Source organism: Psittacula echo, assembly GCF_963264785.1.
Source record: "Psittacula echo genome assembly, chromosome: 7".
NCBI lineage: Eukaryota > Metazoa > Chordata > Aves > Psittaciformes > Psittacidae > Psittacula > Psittacula echo.
This window is the reverse complement of record NC_137740.1, coordinates 65,528,048-65,549,233: the sequence shown is the minus strand read 5'-3', so window position 1 is coordinate 65,549,233 and position 21,186 is coordinate 65,528,048. Positions and strand designations below refer to the sequence as shown.

The 21,186-nt window shown below is 40.1% G+C and overlaps 1 protein-coding gene across 1 annotated transcript in view; it reads left to right on the top strand.

Moving 5' to 3' along the window:
• Positions 1-1,720: 1,720 nt before the first annotated feature.
• Positions 1,721-21,186, top strand: part of OLFM3 (olfactomedin 3) — a gene marked incomplete at both ends in the record, with an annotated part of 57,571 nt that continues 38,105 nt past the window's right edge. Inside the window, one exon of the mRNA XM_080623073.1 lies at positions 1,721-1,789. Within this exon, the coding sequence (XP_080479199.1) occupies positions 1,721-1,789 (69 nt within the window). The remainder of the gene's footprint in view (positions 1,790-21,186) is intronic.

Here is a 21,186-nt window from a genome sequence, read left to right as displayed (position 1 = left end):
CCTTTGCCTTAATTCCTGAAGACAAAACCCACCAATCCTGTAGACTTGGAGAGAGTAAATTAGAAAACCATGCCCTGTCCATACATACCCCAATAGACCCTCAACTAACACACCCTCCCAAGCTTAGATTTTTGGTTGTTTGGGGTTTTTGTTGTTGGGCTTTTTTTGTGGTGGTGGTTTTTTTATACTGAAGTTTTGCTTTCTCTTTGTTGAGATCACATAACACAACAGCACAGGCCTTTCTGTGCTAGCTGCTGAAAAAGTACATAATATAGACCCCCAGAGAATTTAATCAAGACCAAAAGGTTGCCAACTGTAAAGCTAATACATTTTACTATGCAAAGCTGAAAAAAACCCTCATTTATAATAATCTTATTTATAAGATTATAACTAAGGTTACCCTAACCATAGATCACACTTTTGAGTCTTGTAAGGAAAAATAGTTGAAACTTTGCTATACTTTGCCCGTGCTAACAGGATGGTGCTATTGTGTGATTTACATCTGGGCCATACTCACCTGTGCTCAATGGGGAACCCTCAGGAAACCATATTGCATCCCTGCCTGTACTTCCTCTTCTGGAATTGTGGAAAAGTGACTACCAGCCTCTGCACAGACAGACAGGAGCCCACACAGAGCCCTGGCTGGCAAACCAGCACTGACTACAAATGATGCTAGCTGATGCAGAGAAAAGGAAACTCCTCATGGCATAAAATCATGGAATCAGTGGCATTGGAAAAGCCCTTTAAGCTCATCCAGTCCAACCCTTACCCCAGCACTGCCAAGGCCACCACTAACCCATGGCACTGAGGCCTCGTCTCCACGGGTTGTGAACACTTGCAAGGACGGTGACTGCAGCCCTGCCCTGGGCAGCCTGTTCCAATGCCTGAGCACCCTTTGGGGCAGGAATTGTTCCTCAGCTCCATCTAAACCTGCCCTGGTGCAGCTTGAGGCCGGTTCCTCTTGTCCTATCCCTTATTCCTTGGGAGAAGTAACAACGTGTCCCTAGGAGGGCTTCCAAAGAAAGGACTCCTCAACCAGTGACCTCCACCAGGTCTTATATAAGCCTTATATACTTATATAAGCCTTCCCACCACAGCTCACCTTCCAAAGCAAGGAGATGTGATGGTCCCTTGCTGGCCCATGGTCCACCTGGACAGCAGTGGTGGCTCCCCGCTCGTCAGAGTTCAGGCAAGCCTTTCCCAGTAGGGTAGTGAAGGGACGGGATCCCCCAGACGAAACCCCTCTCCCCTCTGCGACACCAGCAGCAGCACCCGCAGCTTCTCACAAGGGCCAACCCTCACCACTCTCCCAGTGCCATGGTGCCCGGTGCTCCTTTTGGAGAACCCGGCTGCGCACTCGTCCCGCAGGAGGACGACCCTCCCCTACCCACCGCCACGGGAAAGGAAATGAGCCGCGCCGAGCCGAGCCCAGCCGCGCTCCCGGCCCATTTCCCGGGCCCAAACTTTGCCGGTGGGCTGGCCGGGGGCGGAGCCGGGCCGGGGCCGCGGAGCTGCTTCGGCAGCACGGGCAACGCCGTCCTCGCCCGCCCTTCCCGCAGCGAGGCCGCCCGCGGAATGAGCGTCCCCCGGGCGGCCGCCGCTGCAGCCTCCACTCGGGCGGGCGGGCGGGTGCAAAGCGCGGCTGCCGGCACGGTCGCCGCAGCGGGTGCGGAGTGAATGACAGAGAGGGGCGGTGCGGAGAGGCAGCCCTGGGGTCAGGATGCGGACGCCCGCCAACATCGTCAACCTTCTGCTGCTGTCCTTGCTGGCCGGCCTCGATCCGTCCAAGGTAGGAGCCGCCCGGGCGCCGCCTCGGCGGTGCTGGTCCGCACACGGCGGGGAGCGACGCGGGGCGGCTGTATAGCTGCGGGGAGAGGCGGATGCGCGTCCTTGGTTGTCCGATGGGCTAGGCGGGAGGGTTCGTGACGGAAACGGTGGTCTCGGGATTACCGGGTGCCCGGTGCGAGGCGAGGAAGCGCGGTTGGAAGGGCTCCATGGGCGCGGGCTCGCTGCAGCCGGGTCCAGGGCACCCGCGCACTGAGCACCCTCGGCCCTGATCTCCCCACGACGACCCCCCCCGGGATCGCTCCACGCACAAGTTGTATCAGCCGTCGGGAGAGGAGCGGGGCGGCGGGGCCCGGCTGAATGGAGCAGCACGTTCTCCGGTTCAAAGAGGCGTTTGTAGTGCGCGATGACTGCACCACTTCCGAGGAAGCAGCCAGGCTCTGGAAACAGGGATCAGCAGCCGCCGGCTGGGAAGAGCTGTGTTTAGAGTGGAACCGGAGGCACCAGGTGAAGAGCTCAGGTTTAACACTACTCTGAGCGCTGCAGAGGTCCGTTATCTTCTAATGCGTGCAAACATTGAAAAGATCACATATGATACTGCAATAAGTAAACGGCATGTTTTAGCCATGCAGCCTGGCTTGTGAAGGTAATTTTTTTGATGAAATAATTTTAAAAGATGCAGAATTGCACTGTACCACCTCAGAGCAGTAATGACTGAACCCCCCCAGGCCTGCAGATGTCTATAGTGCTGCATCTTGTAGGAGCAGAACTTGTCTCATTTGTCTTTGTGTGACGGGCAATCCTGTAACTATGAATGTTAAAAGAAAGTATCAAGAGATGAAACATTGTTAGAGTGTTGCAGACCATTACCAGCAGTAGACCATGATGAGTGGCCACAATTTCTATTGTATGTTGGTGAATGTCTTTTTAATGATATCATTTAGGTACCAGGCAACCGTATGAGGCGATGTTCAGCTCCTCTGGCAGTTATTTTTTCCTTTAAAATAAAGGCATTAATCACATAAATGTACAAATATATACTGAATTCCCAACAGTATGGGAGGGATGTTCCTTTTTAAAAATGTAAAGATAGAATTTCAGCAGCAATTCAGTGGAAATCTGATTTATGGCTGCAGTATTCTGTCTGCTTTTTAATCAGTACGATACAGTAACAAACAAGCAGGAGTGATACAGGATTAATAATGTTAGCTAAATAATTGTATCGGCGTTACTAAGTAGGAGCTATCTACGAGCATCAGCTATTGCTACATCTGTAAACAGACTCATCAGGCAATGCACACGAGTTCCACATCTGTGTGGACAGCAGCACATGCCCATGTTATAATCACGGGTTTCGACACACTCCTTTTTCTTTATTTTTCTATCTTCTGTTACATTTTGCGAGATCTATTAAGTTGAAGAGACTTAAGGAGACTGTGAAGGCAGAAAATGCAAAATCTGTGTACACACACAGTGTAAAACCACTAATGAAGCAAACCAGCTTCAGGTGGCAGGATTATTCTCTTAATTCAGGTGACAGAGTTATGCCCCAAAATAACAGTGGGGAGAAATGCTCCATTTTATGTGTCTGTCACCATCCAGCACTGAATAGCAGGATGAGCCACTGCAATGAAATGGCATGAATTAACTTTTGAAACTTAGCTTCTAGCCCTTTTTGCTGTGGCATGCTGTGCAGAGGATATAAAAATGGCCTTTAATTCATCACTCTGTGTGTCATTTTCAGGGATATGAAAATGTTCATTGCAGGCTCTTTTCACTTTGTCGAGCGGACATGAGCCAGAAAGCTCAGAAGTCCTTAAGATTATGTAAAACTAAGAGCCCTTAACGTAAGCCTGGTGTTTATCAGAGCTAAATTAGCTTTTCATAAATAAAACCCACAAGATCTAATGGTTACTCAGATCCTTGGTTAAGATACTACACCAGATTAGGTGTAAAAAAGATGCCACATGGCACAGAATCATTTAGTTTTGTTGACTGTGGACAACAGCTTTCATATTTCTGTGAAATATATCTAAAAATATTTACAGGGTTTGGGGTTTTTTTTTAGCAAATAAGTACAAGTTGTGACTGAAATCTCACTTTACAAATGGAAGTAGTGCTCAGTTAGTTATCTTGCTTTATGCTAAATTGAAATGGAATGATAATTTTCTGCCCTGAGGTTGAAAGGCAAACATATCATTTGGAATTAATTGTAGGAAACAAGGGGATGTTAAATTATTTATTTTCCAAGCATAATTCTGCAATATACTCATGACTAGACAGCCAACTTTTTTAAATGCCCTTGACACTCACAAACCATTCACCTTAAGAAAATAAATCACATCCGACATCTCAAAATATCCAAAATACATTTCCATTCATGTCGTATGGAATTTGTATTCAAGGAATAACACGTTTTACTGATCAACTACTTTAAAATAATGCCGAGGGGTTGGGGGGAAGCTGTCACTGACTGTTGTTCACAGGCATTTTTATTATGGCAGGTCTTTTATGCTATACTTACTAGGTTATTTACTGATAGTAAAGTGTTCTAAGTATCGCCATCTTATAGTAAAATATATAACAAAAAAATAAATAGTTTATTCTTAAATTCTAGAATATTAATATTTGATTTTCAGCATAGCAATTTATTACCCATTCTTTTGGGGTTTTTTTTTTAGGTTTTGGGGTATTTTTTTCTGCTAAACATTATAGAGAATATTGACCAGCTCTGGAAATTCCTCTTTAACAAAGGGAAGACATCTCACTGTTGATTAAACATTTAGTGTTAATTACAGACTGTCCATTTTAAGATACTTATTAAATGTCGTATCTACTTGATTCTTATTTTTCTCTGTATTTACATAGAAAAATACAAGAAAACATTCATGCTAATCTGATTTATTTCCAGCAGTGTGACTAGATATTCAGCAGGAAGCCAGCTACAGGGAAAGGACTTGGAATAAAAAGTCTTTCCTTAAGTGCAGTATCTTGAAAAAAGGAGCTATTCAATATAAGGAAACTTCTAAGAGTCACTGCTAGATGGCATCTCTGTGCTGCTTTTGTACAAGCCTAGAGTTTTCTGTAATGACCTTCATAGTCTGTAAACTGGACTTCTTTTATAAGGATTGCTTTTGCTGGCCATTATTTGATAATCACAGTCGTATAACCAAGTGAACATTTTATAGTGATGTAATGCTGCCCCACGTAGAAATCAAGCTAAGCAGGTTTCCAAGTATCACAGTATGTTAGAGATTGTTAGAGATTGGAAGGGACCTCAAAAGATCATCTAGTCCAATCCCCCTGCCAGAGCAGGAACACCTAGATGAGGTTACACAGGAATGTGTCCAGGCGGGTTTTGAATGTCTCCAGAGAAGGAGACTCCACAACCCCCCTGGGCAGCCTGTTCCAGTGTTCCGTCACCCTCACTGAGAAGAAGTTTCTTCTCAAGTTTAAGTGGAACCTCTTGTGTTCCAGTTTGTACCCATTACCCCTTGTCCTATCATTGCTTGCCAGTGAGAAGAGCCTGGCTCCATCCTCGTGACACTCCCCCTTTATATATTTATATACACTAATAAGGTCACCCCTCAGTCTCCTCCAAACTATAGAGACCCAGCTCCCTCAGCCTTTCCTCATAAGGGAGATGCTCCACTCCCTTCATCATCTCAGTCTACATGACAATTACAGAAAGCAGCTGCTATCTGTATTCCCTGGGATAAGGATGTTTTGGAATATTAACATTAAAGAAAATAAAAGCAAATTTGAAACAAGTCATCTATTTTTGAACGCTTAAACTTTGTATTTTGACCTTTGGAATGGCTGCTCTTCTAGACTTTAAAAATCTACAATTTTCACACATAGTCAGACTACACAACTAGCCACTAAAATCGTACTTTTTCCCAGATTTCAAGAACTTGTTAGTAGGAAGAGAGCACTGCTTTAATGCTGCTTTGCAATATGAATGAATTCATCCCTATTGTGAGATAACAAGAATACTATGTACACACAAGGATTACTACAATACACTATTTTTGTTGTAAATATGACTCATAGTTCTACAATACATTGCAAAATTAAATGGAAATCTCCTTAACTACTTGGAAATTAGTTTATCCTGTTTCCTACAGTATCAGTAGTTAGTCAACATGAGAAATATGTATCATTATTTATCCTGCACAATTTAGGAATGCTCTAAATCATTAATTGCTGAATGTGGTCAGCTCTTGCTTGTTGCCTGCTCTCCCAGTTCTGAGTGACATGATTCAGTAGCCATTGAAGAACATCCTGCACTACCAATTTATCCTGGGCCCTCTCCCAGGTATTATTCCAGGCTGAGAACACTGGGGCTGTCCAGCCTAGAGAAGGGAAGCTGCATGGAGACCTCAGAGCAGCTTCCAGTGTCTGAAGGGGGCTACAAGGATGCTGGAGAGGGACTCTTCATCAGGGACTGTAGTGATAGGACAAGGGGTGATGGGTTCACACTGAACCAGGGGAAGTTCAGGTGAGATATAAGCAAGAAGTTCTTTACTGTGAGGGTGCTGAGGCACTGGCACAGGGTGCCCAGAGAAGCTGTGGCTGCCCCATCCCTGGCAGTGTTCAAGGCCAGGTTGGACACAGGGGCCTGGAGCAATCTGGTGTAGTGGAAGGTGTCCTTGCCCATGGCAGGGGGTTGGAACCAGATGATCTTTACAACTTAACCATTCTATGATTCTATGTTATTCTTGCTCTAGTAACTTCAGTCAACGGGTAGACACCAAACACTGTTGTTAACACTATTCGTTCTTCATGCAATGGTCAATACAATGGCTTCTAACCTTTCAGACCCCCCCAAAAAAGATGCTTCTTATATTTCCTATTTATCCTCACTCAATAACACACAACCACTATATGTTATATAATCTCACAGAAAGGTAGACAGTACATCATTTTAAGTAACATATATGAAGATATTAAAGGAGAGTATGTGAAAACATGCATCTGAATGACGTCTGTGTCTGCTAACTCTCAGTGCTATACGACATCACATGGTCATTTAAGGGCTTCCATAAACTGTTGATGCTATGTCAAGAGACCTTTCTTTAACTCTAGCTAATAGAAGACTCCTCTGTTGTTCTCTACTTATATGACTGTTCTGTGGCTAAAGCCCAGATGGTAACTCAGAACCATGCAGCCGCTCGCTCACCCTCTCCCTCTTCTTCTCCCCTGCTCCAGGAGGAATGGGGAGGAGAATGGGAAGAATGTAACTCCCATGAGTTAAGAGCAGTCCATAACTGAGGTATAACACAAACCACTACTGCTACCACCAATAACAATAATGATAAGGGAAATAACAGGGGAAGAGAATACAACCACTCACCACCCTCTGACCGATAGCCAGCCCAACTCGAGCAGCGATCTGGGCCTTCTGGATAACTGCCTGCAGTTTATATACTGAGCATGACGTGCTGTGGTATGGAATACCCCTTTGGTTAGTTTGGGGCAGGTGTCCTGTCTCTGCTTCCTCCCAGCTTCCCGTGCCCCTCCTCACTGGCAGAGCATGAGACTGAAAAGTCCTTGATTGGGGTAAACATTACTTAGCAGCAACTAAAAACATCGGTGTTATCAGCACTGTTCTCAGGCTGAAGTCGAAAACACAGCACTGCACTAGCTGCTAAGAAGGAGAAAAATGACTGCTGTAGCTGAACCAGGACACTGCTGCTGCTTTGAATGCACTCATACGCTGATTATACACATTCTGTATAATCTCAAAAAAAGATATATATATATATATGTATAACCAGATATGTTTATACATATAGTAAATAATTCTTTTCTCAAGGAAGCAATTATTTTCCCATTAGATGCATATTGCCTTCAGGTAACTGGGCCTCCACCTTCCTTCATTTGGTCAAGTAATAAGCCAATGAAGGAGGAACAATTGACAAAATACTGAAAGAAGAAAAAGCTGAAAAGGTGACTGTCAGAAACAGGAAATGCTGTTATAATAGTACAACAGCCATTAAAACAACATCCAGCTATAATTCTAAAAATTGTGTTTCTCATTGGCTACAGATTTAACACAGTTATAAATTTCAAGTTCAAATCCATGAATTTCCTAAAGGGCCTACTAAGAAATGAACAGGGAGTCCTCAGAGAGGGTCTAGTCCATTTGGGGCACTGAAATCCCCTTTTTCAATAGCATAGTATGGCAACAATGCTTCACAGAATCACTAAGGCATTCTTACTGGATCTTCACTGAAAGCCAAGTAAAATTCAAAAGCCTTAATGTAAATCTTTGCAGCAGTAATATAGAGACGTCCTCTCAAAGAGCATCTTTCACAAAATCAGACATCTATCCTATTGCTTCATTCCATAGGGCAGTGGATTTTTTGTCTCAGATGAAACCTAGAGAAAATGAGGACTTTGTGTGCCTGTGTTTCAATACAAGAGCCTTTTCATGAGGGAGCATTCAGGAATAGTGGAAAACTACTCTGAAAATTTCAGAAATTCCTGCATTTAAACCTAAGTGAGATACAAACAGAAAGAAAGAAAATACCTCCTAATTCTAGACCAGATACATTATTCATATGTTTTCAAACCAAGATGTATGACACAAGCACATGCTATCTGTGCATGTGAATCATACCACCTAAGAACCTAGCCAGCAGAATTCTCAGTCCTCCAAGGCAATTAAGACCAGAAATACAGCAGCAGTACATATGACTCTTAAAAATACTTTGAATGGTCTATAGAAAAGCATTCAGGAATTAAGCATGCTTATGTTTATTTGGAAGGAAGATCAGAGCTTAAATCATACTCATTTGATGTGAAGATAGGTGTGCGCTACTTCCCACAAGGTCAGCTAACTTTTTTATCCTAAGAGGAAATGCATTCACAGGGAGATCTCTTAAGAACTCTCGAAGTACACAGCATCAGTCTTCACGTACTTCATCCTGGCATTCATGATATTTTTGTTCAGTTTGCTATAAAATAAAAACAGGCGATAAGTATCTTAACCATTCCTTTATTCAGCCTTTATTTTCCTAACGCTAGAAAGAAATTCATTCTCTAGAGGACACAATTCCTCTTACTTCAGTACTAAGTTATCTTTACCACCAGTTCAGAAAGTTGATTCTATTGTTTATCATACTACGAGAACATACTGAATATTAACCAGAAAGGACAGCACAGGTTATCCAAGAAGTAAGAATATAAGTAAAACAGAAGTGTAACGATGGCTGGTTTGTAGTGAAAGCTGCATAGAATTCTAATTTAGGAATGGGCCAAAAGCTGCAACTTTTAACAGTTCTGATTATGGCATGTTATTATCTAACTCTCTGAAGGACACCCATCCACCACTGATGGCCACTTGATACCTTTTGCTGTCTAAAATAGAGAACTTACCCTGATTTCAAGATGTAGGAATCAAACATAAGTAGTTCAGTTGTGGGAGGGAGCATTTGTCTCTGTTCATGAATTTAAGATTCATGCTACAATGTTTGGGTGGTGAGGCCCAAGCAAAGACAATTCTGAGATTGTTTCTTAATGTTGTGCAGAGCACAGTGTCAAGAAATGCATCCGAAAGCAAATAGGGACTGATCTTGGACATAACCTCTAATGTTGCAGCATTACTTCCAAGAGTCAGTGACAATGTGGACTGCAGCTTCAGATTTCTTCATTAGTGACTTCAATCTGAAAGGCAACTGAACTTCTGTCAGCAGCATAACATAGCAGAACATTTGAAACTATTTCAAAAACATTACCAGTTTTATTGTCATTGCTTTATTCCTGGCATTAAAGGTTTTTAAACTCTAGACTTGGTTTTATGTGCAATTGGAGAATCATATTTCCCTACTGCAATTATTTTTTCCTATTCATTTTGCATAGTCTGTTACGTATTATCATCACAACTCTACCTTTTTATAGTAAGATTCTGTGCATTTACAATATATGATACTGAGATTTTTTTTCCAAGAAAATACATAGAAAATAGTGTAGTTGAAACACTGAGCTGCTGTACTGAGTAAAAATTGCATGGAATAGATGATTGTATGAAAAGTTCAGATGAAGCTATAGATACATGTTCTCAGTTCTCAAAGCAAGTGTGTGACAGGTTTGAATGTACAATAAGATCTCAGATCAATGTTATTTGCTGTCACACAGGTATTTCTGGGCTCTTGCGTAAAAATTACAGAGGTACGTGTCAGGCAGAGTGGCAAATGAGCATGTTAAAACAAATACGCGTTTTCTGAAGTAACTTGCTTAGTATCTTATTACAAAAGCATATAAGATAGCACAAAAGTCCATAACTATATTAAATGTGAACAAACACAGATAATATTCACATTATTCCATTTCATCCATTGTAGAAATTAGCGACAAAATATTGCTTAACAAAATCAGAATTGCTAACTTCTACAGTTTTCTTGGAGAACTGTGACCTCCTAAATAATATCCCCTGCTCATATTTTACTCAGACTGACAATTAATTGAAAGCTTTTTGGAAATACCTTATTCAGGAAAAAGGTTTCTGAAAAGCAGATTTAAGCCTGAAAGTTACTTCTGTCAACTTAGCCAAGGAATTCTTTTAAACTATATGTTTCCCAGAATGTTCCCAGTTGCGGTTGTTTGTTTCAAGGTAAAATTACATTTCCTATGGGAAGAGCACCATTCAACAGCTTATTTTCTTTTGAGTTTGCCTTTTAATACAGTCAGTGATTTACTTTTTAAATCAGCAGCTATTTTTCAGATACACAAAAAGCCTTGTTCAAGATGTCAGTTACAATATTACATTCACTTTATTCAGCCTGGACATAATTTCTATTCTGATAACTGATTTATCTTGAACAGTGGTAACTTAATGTACTTTCAGGAATTAATTTACTAAGAGGAATAAAGGGCTGTACAGACTTCCTCCACTATTGGTCTCAGTGCATCCCCAGGATCTATTCTATGGCTCTGGCTCCCCAACCAGGATGGATGTCTTCATGACAATAGTACAGTAAAATCTGCCAAAATCAGAACCTTGAATAACTCTTCTGGAGATTCCCCCTCCTGGTAATTATTTCAAGACATACATATATAGGAATTAAATGTAAAAAGGAAATAAATTAAGTGCAGCTGAGAAAAAAATCACAGTGAAATGTAGTGTAACAGTACTTGTTTTCCTGAGGACAAGAGGTAATGCTGCTTAGAGGAACTCTGAAATGCTTTCAGTCAGTCAATACCAGATCAAAATAGTACTTTGTAGTTACTCATTCATGGCAAATTCATCCTTAAATATATGGCAAAGACCTTTTCACAAACTCCTTAATAGTCTGAAGCTGCTTTATACAAAACAGGCCATCAGAGACCTTTGGTCTTTTAGTCCATATTTCCAGCATTTCAGAGCTCCTCTAAGCAGCAATTCCCACCAATTTAGTGTCATTCTGCTCCACTGTGCCAAAGACCAACCCGTCAGCAATGCCACTCACTACCAGCAAGATAGACTTCAAACCACTACCCTTTACCAGTACAAATATTTTTCTGCCTGCCTTGTTCACCCTAGTTTTAACTACAACAAGGACCCTGTAGGATATCATATCAAAAGGCTCAGTATGTGACAGCCTCTGCTTGTGGCTCAAGTATAGAATCATAGAATCAGCCAGTTGGAAAAGACCTTTAAGATCACCAAGTCCAACCATTACTCCAGCATTGCCAAGGCCGCCACTAACCCATGTCAAAATAATCTGACATTTCTAGTGGTTTCTTTGTTTCTGTTCCTACTTTTCAATCAGGCTGTGTTGGGTATGGTTAAAGTCCATTCCTAGAGGAGAAACAGATTTATCCACTGTATAGAAACAGCCGTTGTGAGCTCATACAATTTTGGTTTGGAATTTGCTTTCATCAGGTCCTACAAGTCAGTTAATACTGAATTTCGTAAAACTCTATGGCAAAAAGAAACACTGGTATTTTTATATAGTGATGATTTGCATCTAAGTAATTTTCTATATATTTTCCTTGTGCAATGCTATCATGAATAATAGTTTTAAATTGAGAGATTATGATAGCAGAACCTTGTTGTTTGTTTTCTTATCTCTTTAAATTGGAAGAGGAGATACTGATTCTTTCCACATCAGAGTTCTTATCCTAAAGCTATTCAAGCTGAATTTATATTTCTCTATTTTTTCAGCAGCAAACTAAGGGCCACAGGCACAGAATTTGGTGAAGTTCTTGGACTGGTCAATTCAGAATGACTGCAAAATTTCATTATTGTGTTAGTAAGATACTGAAGTATCTCCTGGATTACCTGATTCCTATGGGAGATGTAGAAATGTTGTACAAGATAATGAGATCCATATTCTTTACCACTTTGTCCACAACAACTCTTAGTTCAGTGACAGCCATGACTCTTAGTTGAACTGAATTCTACCTAATGACATTGGATTTGTATAATTTGTTATACTTGAAAAGTAATTATTTACTGGTATAAGCTCTCCTTTTTTAAACAGAAATATAACATCTTTGCACACTTGAATTAGAAGTAAATGCAGTAGAATAAACAAATTTATTTTCTGTAAGTAATTTATTATTCTTATACTTCTCAGTCTGTCCCCATTCTAAATAAATTCATTTTAGTACAGCTACTGTCCCAGTCCTTTAATACATTTTTCAGCAACTCTTTAGTCCCCACTACTTATTCAGCGTACTTCTTTTTGAGGTATTCTGAGAGAAACTCATTACATTTTTTGAGAGACACACATTACACCACATAGGGAGAATTAGTCATATCTTTGTCCTATGTGTATTCCTGTCCACATGGAGGACATCTGGTTCATGGATAGGCTTGTTCTTGGACTTGCAGCAATAGTCAGTTCTGTTTGAATGTATCATAAAACCAGCTCAGGATACAAAGATTGAGTTGTTTTTCAGGTCTCTGAATACATGCACGATTATCAAAACATTAAAACCCCATGTGTTAACAATGTCTCATGAGGATCATACAAGCAAAGAACATAGTCTTCTGCATTTTTGTCTTTTGAAAGCCTCAAATTCACCTCTGAGTCTTTAACCTAAAAGCTAGTCCTACTTCCACCTTTGCCTGCCACATAAGAGGCAGGAATTTACTGACTCCCAAACACCTTCTTGATCCCCAGTACTCTTGCTTTTATTTCTCTTTCTGATGAATATGTTGATATGGAAATGATATGGACATTACACAATATGTGCAAGTTCAGAAAGTACGTTAGTACAAACTAACAAGTATGTTAATAATACATGCAATTCAACTAGATATGCAAAAATGCAGCTGGAAGACATGAGCAAACTGGAAGCTATATTCCAAAAATTAAAGTTTCCAGTCTTACAGAAGTATCTTGTGGACCAGAAAACGACACTGAAACCAGAAGGAAAGAATAAGATAAGTTCCTCTAAGGTAAGAAGGTGTATAAATAGTGAGGTTGGTTGTATCTTTACCCCTCTGCTGAGTTGGCATATAAAACTTCTGGAGTTTTGTATGCATCATGTATTTCTACATTCTGTAATATGAACAGGTTTACTTATGACATCAAAAACTCTGCCAGCTGTGGCTGTCACAAGGTTAAATAGCTGATTTGCATTCTAATCCTTTCTAATAAGTTTTTAAATGATCATTTTTAATGACCTTCTGCTACACTAGTCCTGCAGACCCTGCTAAAATAAATACTTCCATATTAGTAGATGGTTTAGCAATACATGTCTACCTTGTTTCCCTTCCATCCTTCTTGCTGTGGTCAGCAATTTCTGCTTCACAATCCAAGTTCAAGTTTCTGTGCTGTTGTCATCATCTTTTGCAGACCTTTCTTTGCCCTCCAGACTTGCTTCCTCATAAAAACATGTATGTATCCTGCTCAAGTCAGCAAATGTGAATATCTTCACTGCAGTGATAAAAGTCAGTGTATCCAAAGTTCCAGTTACTGGCCTTACATTTACATACGGTACCCTGGTGGCTGTTGTCCTTATCTAGAGGGAATGTTGAGATTGCAGTTCTCTGAGATCTTGAGCGTTTCTTTCAATATCAACAGATCTTAGTTATTTCTCAGCACCACAGCTGGAACATGCATTCGAGTGCCTCTGATAAAATAATTTTCTATGTGAGTCATTTTGGTTAGTGCTGGTCCAGTGCATTTGAATGAGGAGAAGTACTAGAAATTACAAAATACAAAGACCACTACTACGTCATTTTCACCATAAGCTCTTCAAAGTTTCAGAAAATATACTTTAAAAGCAAATTTTAGCATCCAGAAAACAAACCCAAACTATACAGTAGTTTATGCTCCTCATGATTATTTTCCTGCATCTAACTTCTGCTGGAATGTTACAAATTTATGATTAATTGCAATAACCTGAGATAGAAAATGGTTGTTTTGGGGAGAACAAGAGGCTTTTTACAGAGAAAATACCATGAAAGAATAACATCACAAATTCTGTTTAGAAAAACTGACAGCTTCTGGATTGGAGGTCTTTCTAATATTGTGATTTTAGTATCAAAAACTGCAATGACAAAAATGTTGACCCCTTCTCTGGAAAAGGCTAAATGTTTCCTTACAGAAAATAAGACCTCTGTTTCATTGTAACATTATCTACTCTATACCACCAGTCAGTCTTTTTCATAATGTCTTCTTTCCAAAAACAACTTATGTTTATTATTTCTAATGTTTATGTTCTGCTTCTTTATGAAACATGTTTAATTCACTATCTCTTATTTTATTGATGTAAAGATATACCTTCTATTTTAAATATTCATGTCATAAAATTATTTCTGTTGGGGGTGTGAAGTATTATGGACTGCAGGCAGAGGAAGTGGCTGGTTTATTTTGGTTTTATAACCTTTCTATAAATTAAAGCTTGAGCATTTCTATCAGTCCTTTCAGTCCAGTATGGGAAGCATTTTTTTCAGAAGTGTAGCTCCCTCCATTATGTCCACAGCATTTGTGTTGGTGTGAAACACTGCTGGACAATAAATCACACTCACAATAGCAGCAATGTTCTGTTCTTTGTTTCAAGAAGCAAAATGCCTGAGGACATACTTGCTTGTTCTCCTCCTCTTTCTCAATGAAAAAGAGGAGGCATTTGAAGAAAATTTTGAACAGAAATATTGACCAAATCAGTGTTCTCAGAATGTCTCATTTACTTAGACTGTGGTGGTTATCTTTTTAAAATAGAATCATAGAATCCCAGCCTGGTTTGGGTTGGAAAGGACCTTTAGTCATCCAGTTACAAACCCCTGCCATGGGCACGGACACCTCACACTAGAGCAGGTTGCTCCAAGCCCCTGTGTCCAACCTGGCCTTGAACACTGCCAGGGATGGGGCAGCCACAGCTTCTCTGGGCACCCTGTGCCAGCGCCTCAGCACCCTCACAGGGAAGAGCTTCTGCCTTAGATCTAACCTGAACTGCCCCTGGTTCAGTGTGAACCCATCACCCCTTGTCCTATCGCTGCAGTCCCTGATGCAGAGTCCCTCTCCAGCATCCTTGTAGCCCCCTTCAGACACTGGAAGCTGCTCTGAGGTCTCCAGGCAGTTTCTCTTCTCCAGACTGAACATCACCAATGTTCTCATCTTGTCAAATACTAAGCACTTCCTTCTCTAAGGTGGTCTTTCTTATCTTAAGGACTCAAGATCAAAAACTGTATTAGCCAAAACACACAATCATCATTAAAAGTATTTCATGAAGCAGTAACTTTGCTTTTGTGAGTGCTACAAGGACTGGATTGTGGAAGTTTGGAACACAGAATTACAATTTCTCCTCGCAAAACACCTGTACCGCAGTCAGCGGTAGCTTTTCCCCCCTTTTACTCCTCCCTATCTGAGCTACCAGCTCCAGAGAGCAGTACATGAGGAAGAACACAAATGCTACCCATCTGCTCTTCCAACTCCTTCATCTGTGTGTGAAGGGATGTACAGGCAGATCTCTTCCTCTACTTCTTGGTCTAGACAATGAAATTATCTGTGATGGATATGATGCACAAGGAGAAGGAAGGTATGTGTTGACTTAATTTGTGTTTCCTCTGGCCTGAATGAGAAGTGAAGAGAAACTCTTCTTCCTTTGGAGATTTAAAAACAATCTCTGAAACCAGAATGACATGGCTCTCCTGATGTCTCTGATCAGACCACTATACAAGAAGCCACTAGGAGATACTGAGAACCTTGAAATTTAGATTTTTTGAGAAAATCAAAGAAAAGAGGGGTTAATGCAATACTGGGAGTAGCCGTAGTATTCAAATCTTCCCGGTTCTAGATCTGTCAAGTGGCAAAGCTGCACTAATGACTCAGGTTCACCACTTGTTCATACAGAAGAAAAAATTACCCACATGCTGTTGGCGTTCGTATTACTTTCACTGTTATTTGGCAGGAGTAGAATAGCTCTTGCTTATAGCTCTCTCCTGTTTATAAATGACACAGAAATTAAATGAGGTTGAGACTGGTTAGGTCATTGAGTCCATCTCTGTCCAAAGGATATGACTAGCTCATGTTTTCTCATGTGGTTCCACAGATCAGTTTCTGAACAGGTGGTAATAGTGATGGTAGTTGAAATAAATCCTGATAAGCCCTAACTGCCTAGTGCTTCTATAAATAGAAACTGATTGTCATTTTTTTCTTCTTTATCATGTCATCATTAGTTTCTCAAACATTTACGGTTTTTCAGCATTGTGGCTGAACCCAGGACATTAAGACACTAGTAAATGTGATATCTTTTCTAATACTTTTGCTTCCCCTCTGAAAAATATACTATTATCAGCTAATTTCATATCAAAGTCTGTAGGCTTCTCCTTTCTTCTTCCTCCAGAATGCTAGATTTTATTTTGTACCTCACCTTGTTTGCCATTTTGGAGTGCTTTCTGACTAGCTGTGTTCCTTACGTGTTCCTTACATGTTTCTTAACTGCTAGGCATTTGATCTTGCCATATTCAGTTGTCTCATGAGGGCGGCTTCGTTTTCCAGGAACTTCTTTGGTATTTTTCAGTTTTCAGAGTTTAGCTAAGTTTTGACAGATCCCTCCAGTCCCCTCCATATCGCTACATATGCTGAATTTTGTTATTTCTATTACTATTGTTAGTAATAATTGAAACCCATTCCTCTGAGCTATAAATAAGTGCATTTCAAGCCCAATGCGCTCTTAACCTAAGGAAAACATCCCAAGATTACAAGAAATCACACGATTATGGTTCATGCAGCATGTATGCTTGGTTTTACTTAGAAGACTGTAACAGAAAGATTTAGTAACCTGTTCACTGAACTGGAAAGATTCTCAGCTATCCTTCCAAGGGCATATATCCAAGTTCTGGAACAGTTACTCCAATTAGTATCAGTTTAACTAAAATGCTTCATGACAGGCATGGGGGGAACACCACTTCCTAAAGGTACCCTTTCTTATTTATTGGTTGTTTTGGTAAGGCCATTTTTTAACACAAGTCTGCTCAAACAAAGCCTTGACTGCAGAGTCTCTGCTTTTTCTCCTCACCTCTTCTTTGAATTCAGAGTGTTTTAAAATTGGCAACATCCTCTTAGAAATATCTTTATGCCAAACAGAGCAAATCCTCCCCATTTTCAGTCAGTAAGGCTTTGCACTTCTGTTTGCTTTAGGGCCAGCATGCTCAGACCTACAATCATTGATGCTGGGGGAATTCTTGCCTGACAAAATGGCAAAGCTGATTCCACAGTATAAGTGAGGGCCACGGTATCTATTCATTACAAGACTCTACTTGAAGATTAACTTCCTCGAAGAGTAACTGGCTGAAAGATGAAGGATAACACTGGAAGTAACTGGAACTTCAGAATAAACACTTAAATGCCTACATGTGGATACAGGCTATGCCACTGCTGACCTTTCCAGCAAACCACTGTACAGTCATGCACCCAGGTGCAGCATGGACATTCCCATAAAGAAGGGAAGATAAAAGGAAACCCAAATTACATCATGTGAGATTACAAGAAATAATTCTACTGGGAACACCTAGAGACACTGAAAATTTAAATATCTCGGAAAAAATGCAACATAATATTTGTAGAATTATTTTGTCTTTCATAAATGTACAAACCTATTAATTATTCTTCTATTAATAAAAGAGCATATTAAAAGTAAGACTAACAGTACCAAAGTAGATCTAGACTGGGATATATTTCACTTAAAAATACACTGCTGTTTGCCTGAAGAAAGCCCTACACCTCCCTCTGTGTTCCCCCAAAGATGAAACCAAGAGATCACCAAAGGAGAAGTAATGACCACAGCAGCAAAGCTGGGTTCATTTCTCACTTGCAACATGAATCAGTTGTGAGTTAGAATGTTACTATGACTGTGATCAGGTCGGCGGGCATATACACATCAAAGATCATCTCTTGCTGGATATACACACTAGTGCAAAATGCCTATAGAAAAAACGAGGATGACCAAGGTCAGATAAGCTAATATTTTTCTTTCCTAACGTACTGTCCTCAGTCAAAAGAAAACAGAAATCAAATCTTCTACAAATAGTCATGCCCATTTTAAACAAACGTAGGTTAGAAATTGTACTCCTTTTCTAGAAGCCAATGGATGGCAGTGCAGAATGTTACGTGAAGATTGTGACAAGAGTTTTGAATGTAAGCGCATAATTTGTACTTGTATTTGCACAGGATAACAAATTCTGCCTACTTATTTAATACCGATGTATTTTATGACTTCTCAAGTCGAAGTAGCTCAAATTTTAGCATTCAGGTTTGTGAATTTTTCATAAATTAGCTACACACCAGGAATTATGTATAGAAAAGTGGCTGAAAATAGTGCTGCCTGTAAAGTGATTCTAGCAAGAGGAAGTTAATTTTTCTCAATTGTTCAGACCAAATTACCTGCTTAGCCTTACAACTGAGTACAGAGTGCAGTCTGTTTTTAACTGTGCCATGAGGCTCTCAGCACTTCTCAGAAGACTATGGTAACACATTATGCTGCTGCAGCTTTTTCCTCAGTTCTTCATATTCAGCTTCAGTCCCTACTGTCGTTCATACCGAAAGCACCTAGCACCAGGTGATGCTTTCAGAATCAAAGCAGTATCGGTTTTACTGATCACCAGGCAGGAGAAATACATGCTCCTGTTGTACTTTCTAAAAAGCAATTCCACACAATTATGAAAAATTAGGAGAAATAGGCTGGGGATCTCTGACATGTTGTATAGATCCAAGGATTAAAAGAGAAAGAAAGGGATCAGCCACTGAAGACTTACAGAAAAATATTAAGTACCATTCAATGGCAGGAAAGAGTAAAAGACTAAGAAATTATTGACTTCCCTTCAACATATGCTTGATAAATGTGACAGAAAGCAAACAAAGCAAGGAATAAGCTACTATATATTTGAAACATAATCCTACACAATGTGATTTACAGCTCTTCCAGCTAGCTCTTTAGCTAGCCCTCAGTCTCAGGTAGTTTGTAACAAAGAAAAAAGCTCTTTCCTACTGGTTTTACAGTTTCTTGCAGCATCATTTGCCAGGTTTTGAAGTCATTTATTCATATGTTTAAATAACAAACATAAGTTTGTAAATAAGTACATAAATGTATTTTAAAGGTTAAGGAGGAAAATTCCAGCCTTGGATTTTAAAAGAATTTTTCATTTTTATTTGCTTATTTTTCCTACTATCACCAAATAGATCTTTGCAAGATGGGTTTTTATAGATAGCTATACAATTCTTAATGAGCATTAGATTGTTTTTCTATTACATGAACAGCACAAAGAAAGAATCGTTTCCCCCTTTCCTCCCAAAGATGTTAATTATTGCTATTAATATAAAAAAGTATTTACTATTCTTGTCACTGGCTCATTTGCAGGGGCAGATTATCTTGGGAAGAGAAGAGGCAAGGCTATATCCATTTTTGTATTCCTCTCTGCTCTGAAATTCTGTATAGCTCTCTGTGGGAGGAACAAAAGAACAGGACTCATTCTTCCTTACTCTCCTCAGCAGTCTCACAGCTGATTTCACAATCTAGTGCTGAGTTCATAATGCTGCCGGTGTTTACCAAAATAAGGGAGAGAACGCTGTTTGTGTGTTTGACTTCAAATTATGATAGATTTGAGGAATGTATATTCCTGTATCAACTGGAGGAGGGAGGGACCCTTCCTTTGTTCACCCTGACACTTCCTTGGCATTTATTTTATCTCAGTTTGGCAAAGTTACATTGCAGCTGTCTGGAAGTATTATTTAGTCCACCACGAACTCTGCATGAAGTATTTTTAGATTTGATTTTGTTGAGCCTCCTCTGTTTTAGTAAGTTGTTTCTAATTCATAGGAGTTACGTGAATCTGAGCTCTCCATTAACCTTTGTTATGGCATCTCTGCAGTTCATAGGCTGAGCTCACATACAAACACAAAGATAGACATAAACCAGTGTCTTCAAAGAGATTTAAAATTTATCAAACAAACTACTGTTTTAATAAGGTGGCACAGCTGATTTATCTATACTTAGATGCCTCAGTTGTTCTGGGTTTAGCGGACCAGAGCCTGCTCGATAGTTCCTGACTTTTGTGTCTTAGTTTCTTGTCAGCTGTATCAGAAGAGCCCCTTTCTGTGACTCTGCTGGCCTCTAAGAACATAGCTCGTTTTAATGGTGTTTGGGGGGACTTTAATCTCATGAAGAAAGGAAGAGTCTCTCAGGTACTTCTGAAACTTTTCTCCTTCCCAGTTCACTAACTCAACCCAGGAAGAAATCTTGCACTCCTGCCTCCATCAGAACTATCACAGAATCATAGAACATAAACTATACACAGAAGCTAAAAAAGAAATTTAATCTATTCCACCAAAACTAAACCATTTAACACAGTTCCATCATAAACTCCTAGCCCTGTATCACCCTAAAAATACAGCTGAAATTACCCTTGAGTGCTTTATGCTGACAGAGGATGTCATAAGACCTTTTTCTTGAGTAGGAATTCATCTCTAACAAAGACTTCAGGGCATGCAGCTCTTCTCTTTTTCTCTAAAATCTTCAAAATCACTTACTGAATTTGTCATGTAAGCATTACAGAGTCCTTACTCATAACTTGTACCTGTGCAGTGTGCTCTCTGATGGAATGTGCAGGCGGGATCAAGCAGACCTAAACCACTATGCTATGGAAGGGCAAGGGGGAAAAAATGATCAAGTCAGTGCTGTGAAAAATGTTGCAAATTATATATTGCCTGCAGTTCAATGTTAATCTGAACAGTAACCGGCATGTCTTATGTTCTCTTTAGGCTTTAAGTATTTCCAGTTCCTGAATTTCTATGTTAGTGTTGCCTCAATTACAAAAGATGATATCTTGTACTGTATTTTTAAAAGACCATAGTAGAAAGTAGTGATTTTCCCTCTGTTTCCCAGAAAAGTTTCTTAGAGTACATATACTTCAACTGATAGGATGCTACTTGTAAAAATACCTCAGCTGTTCTCACTGATGCATCT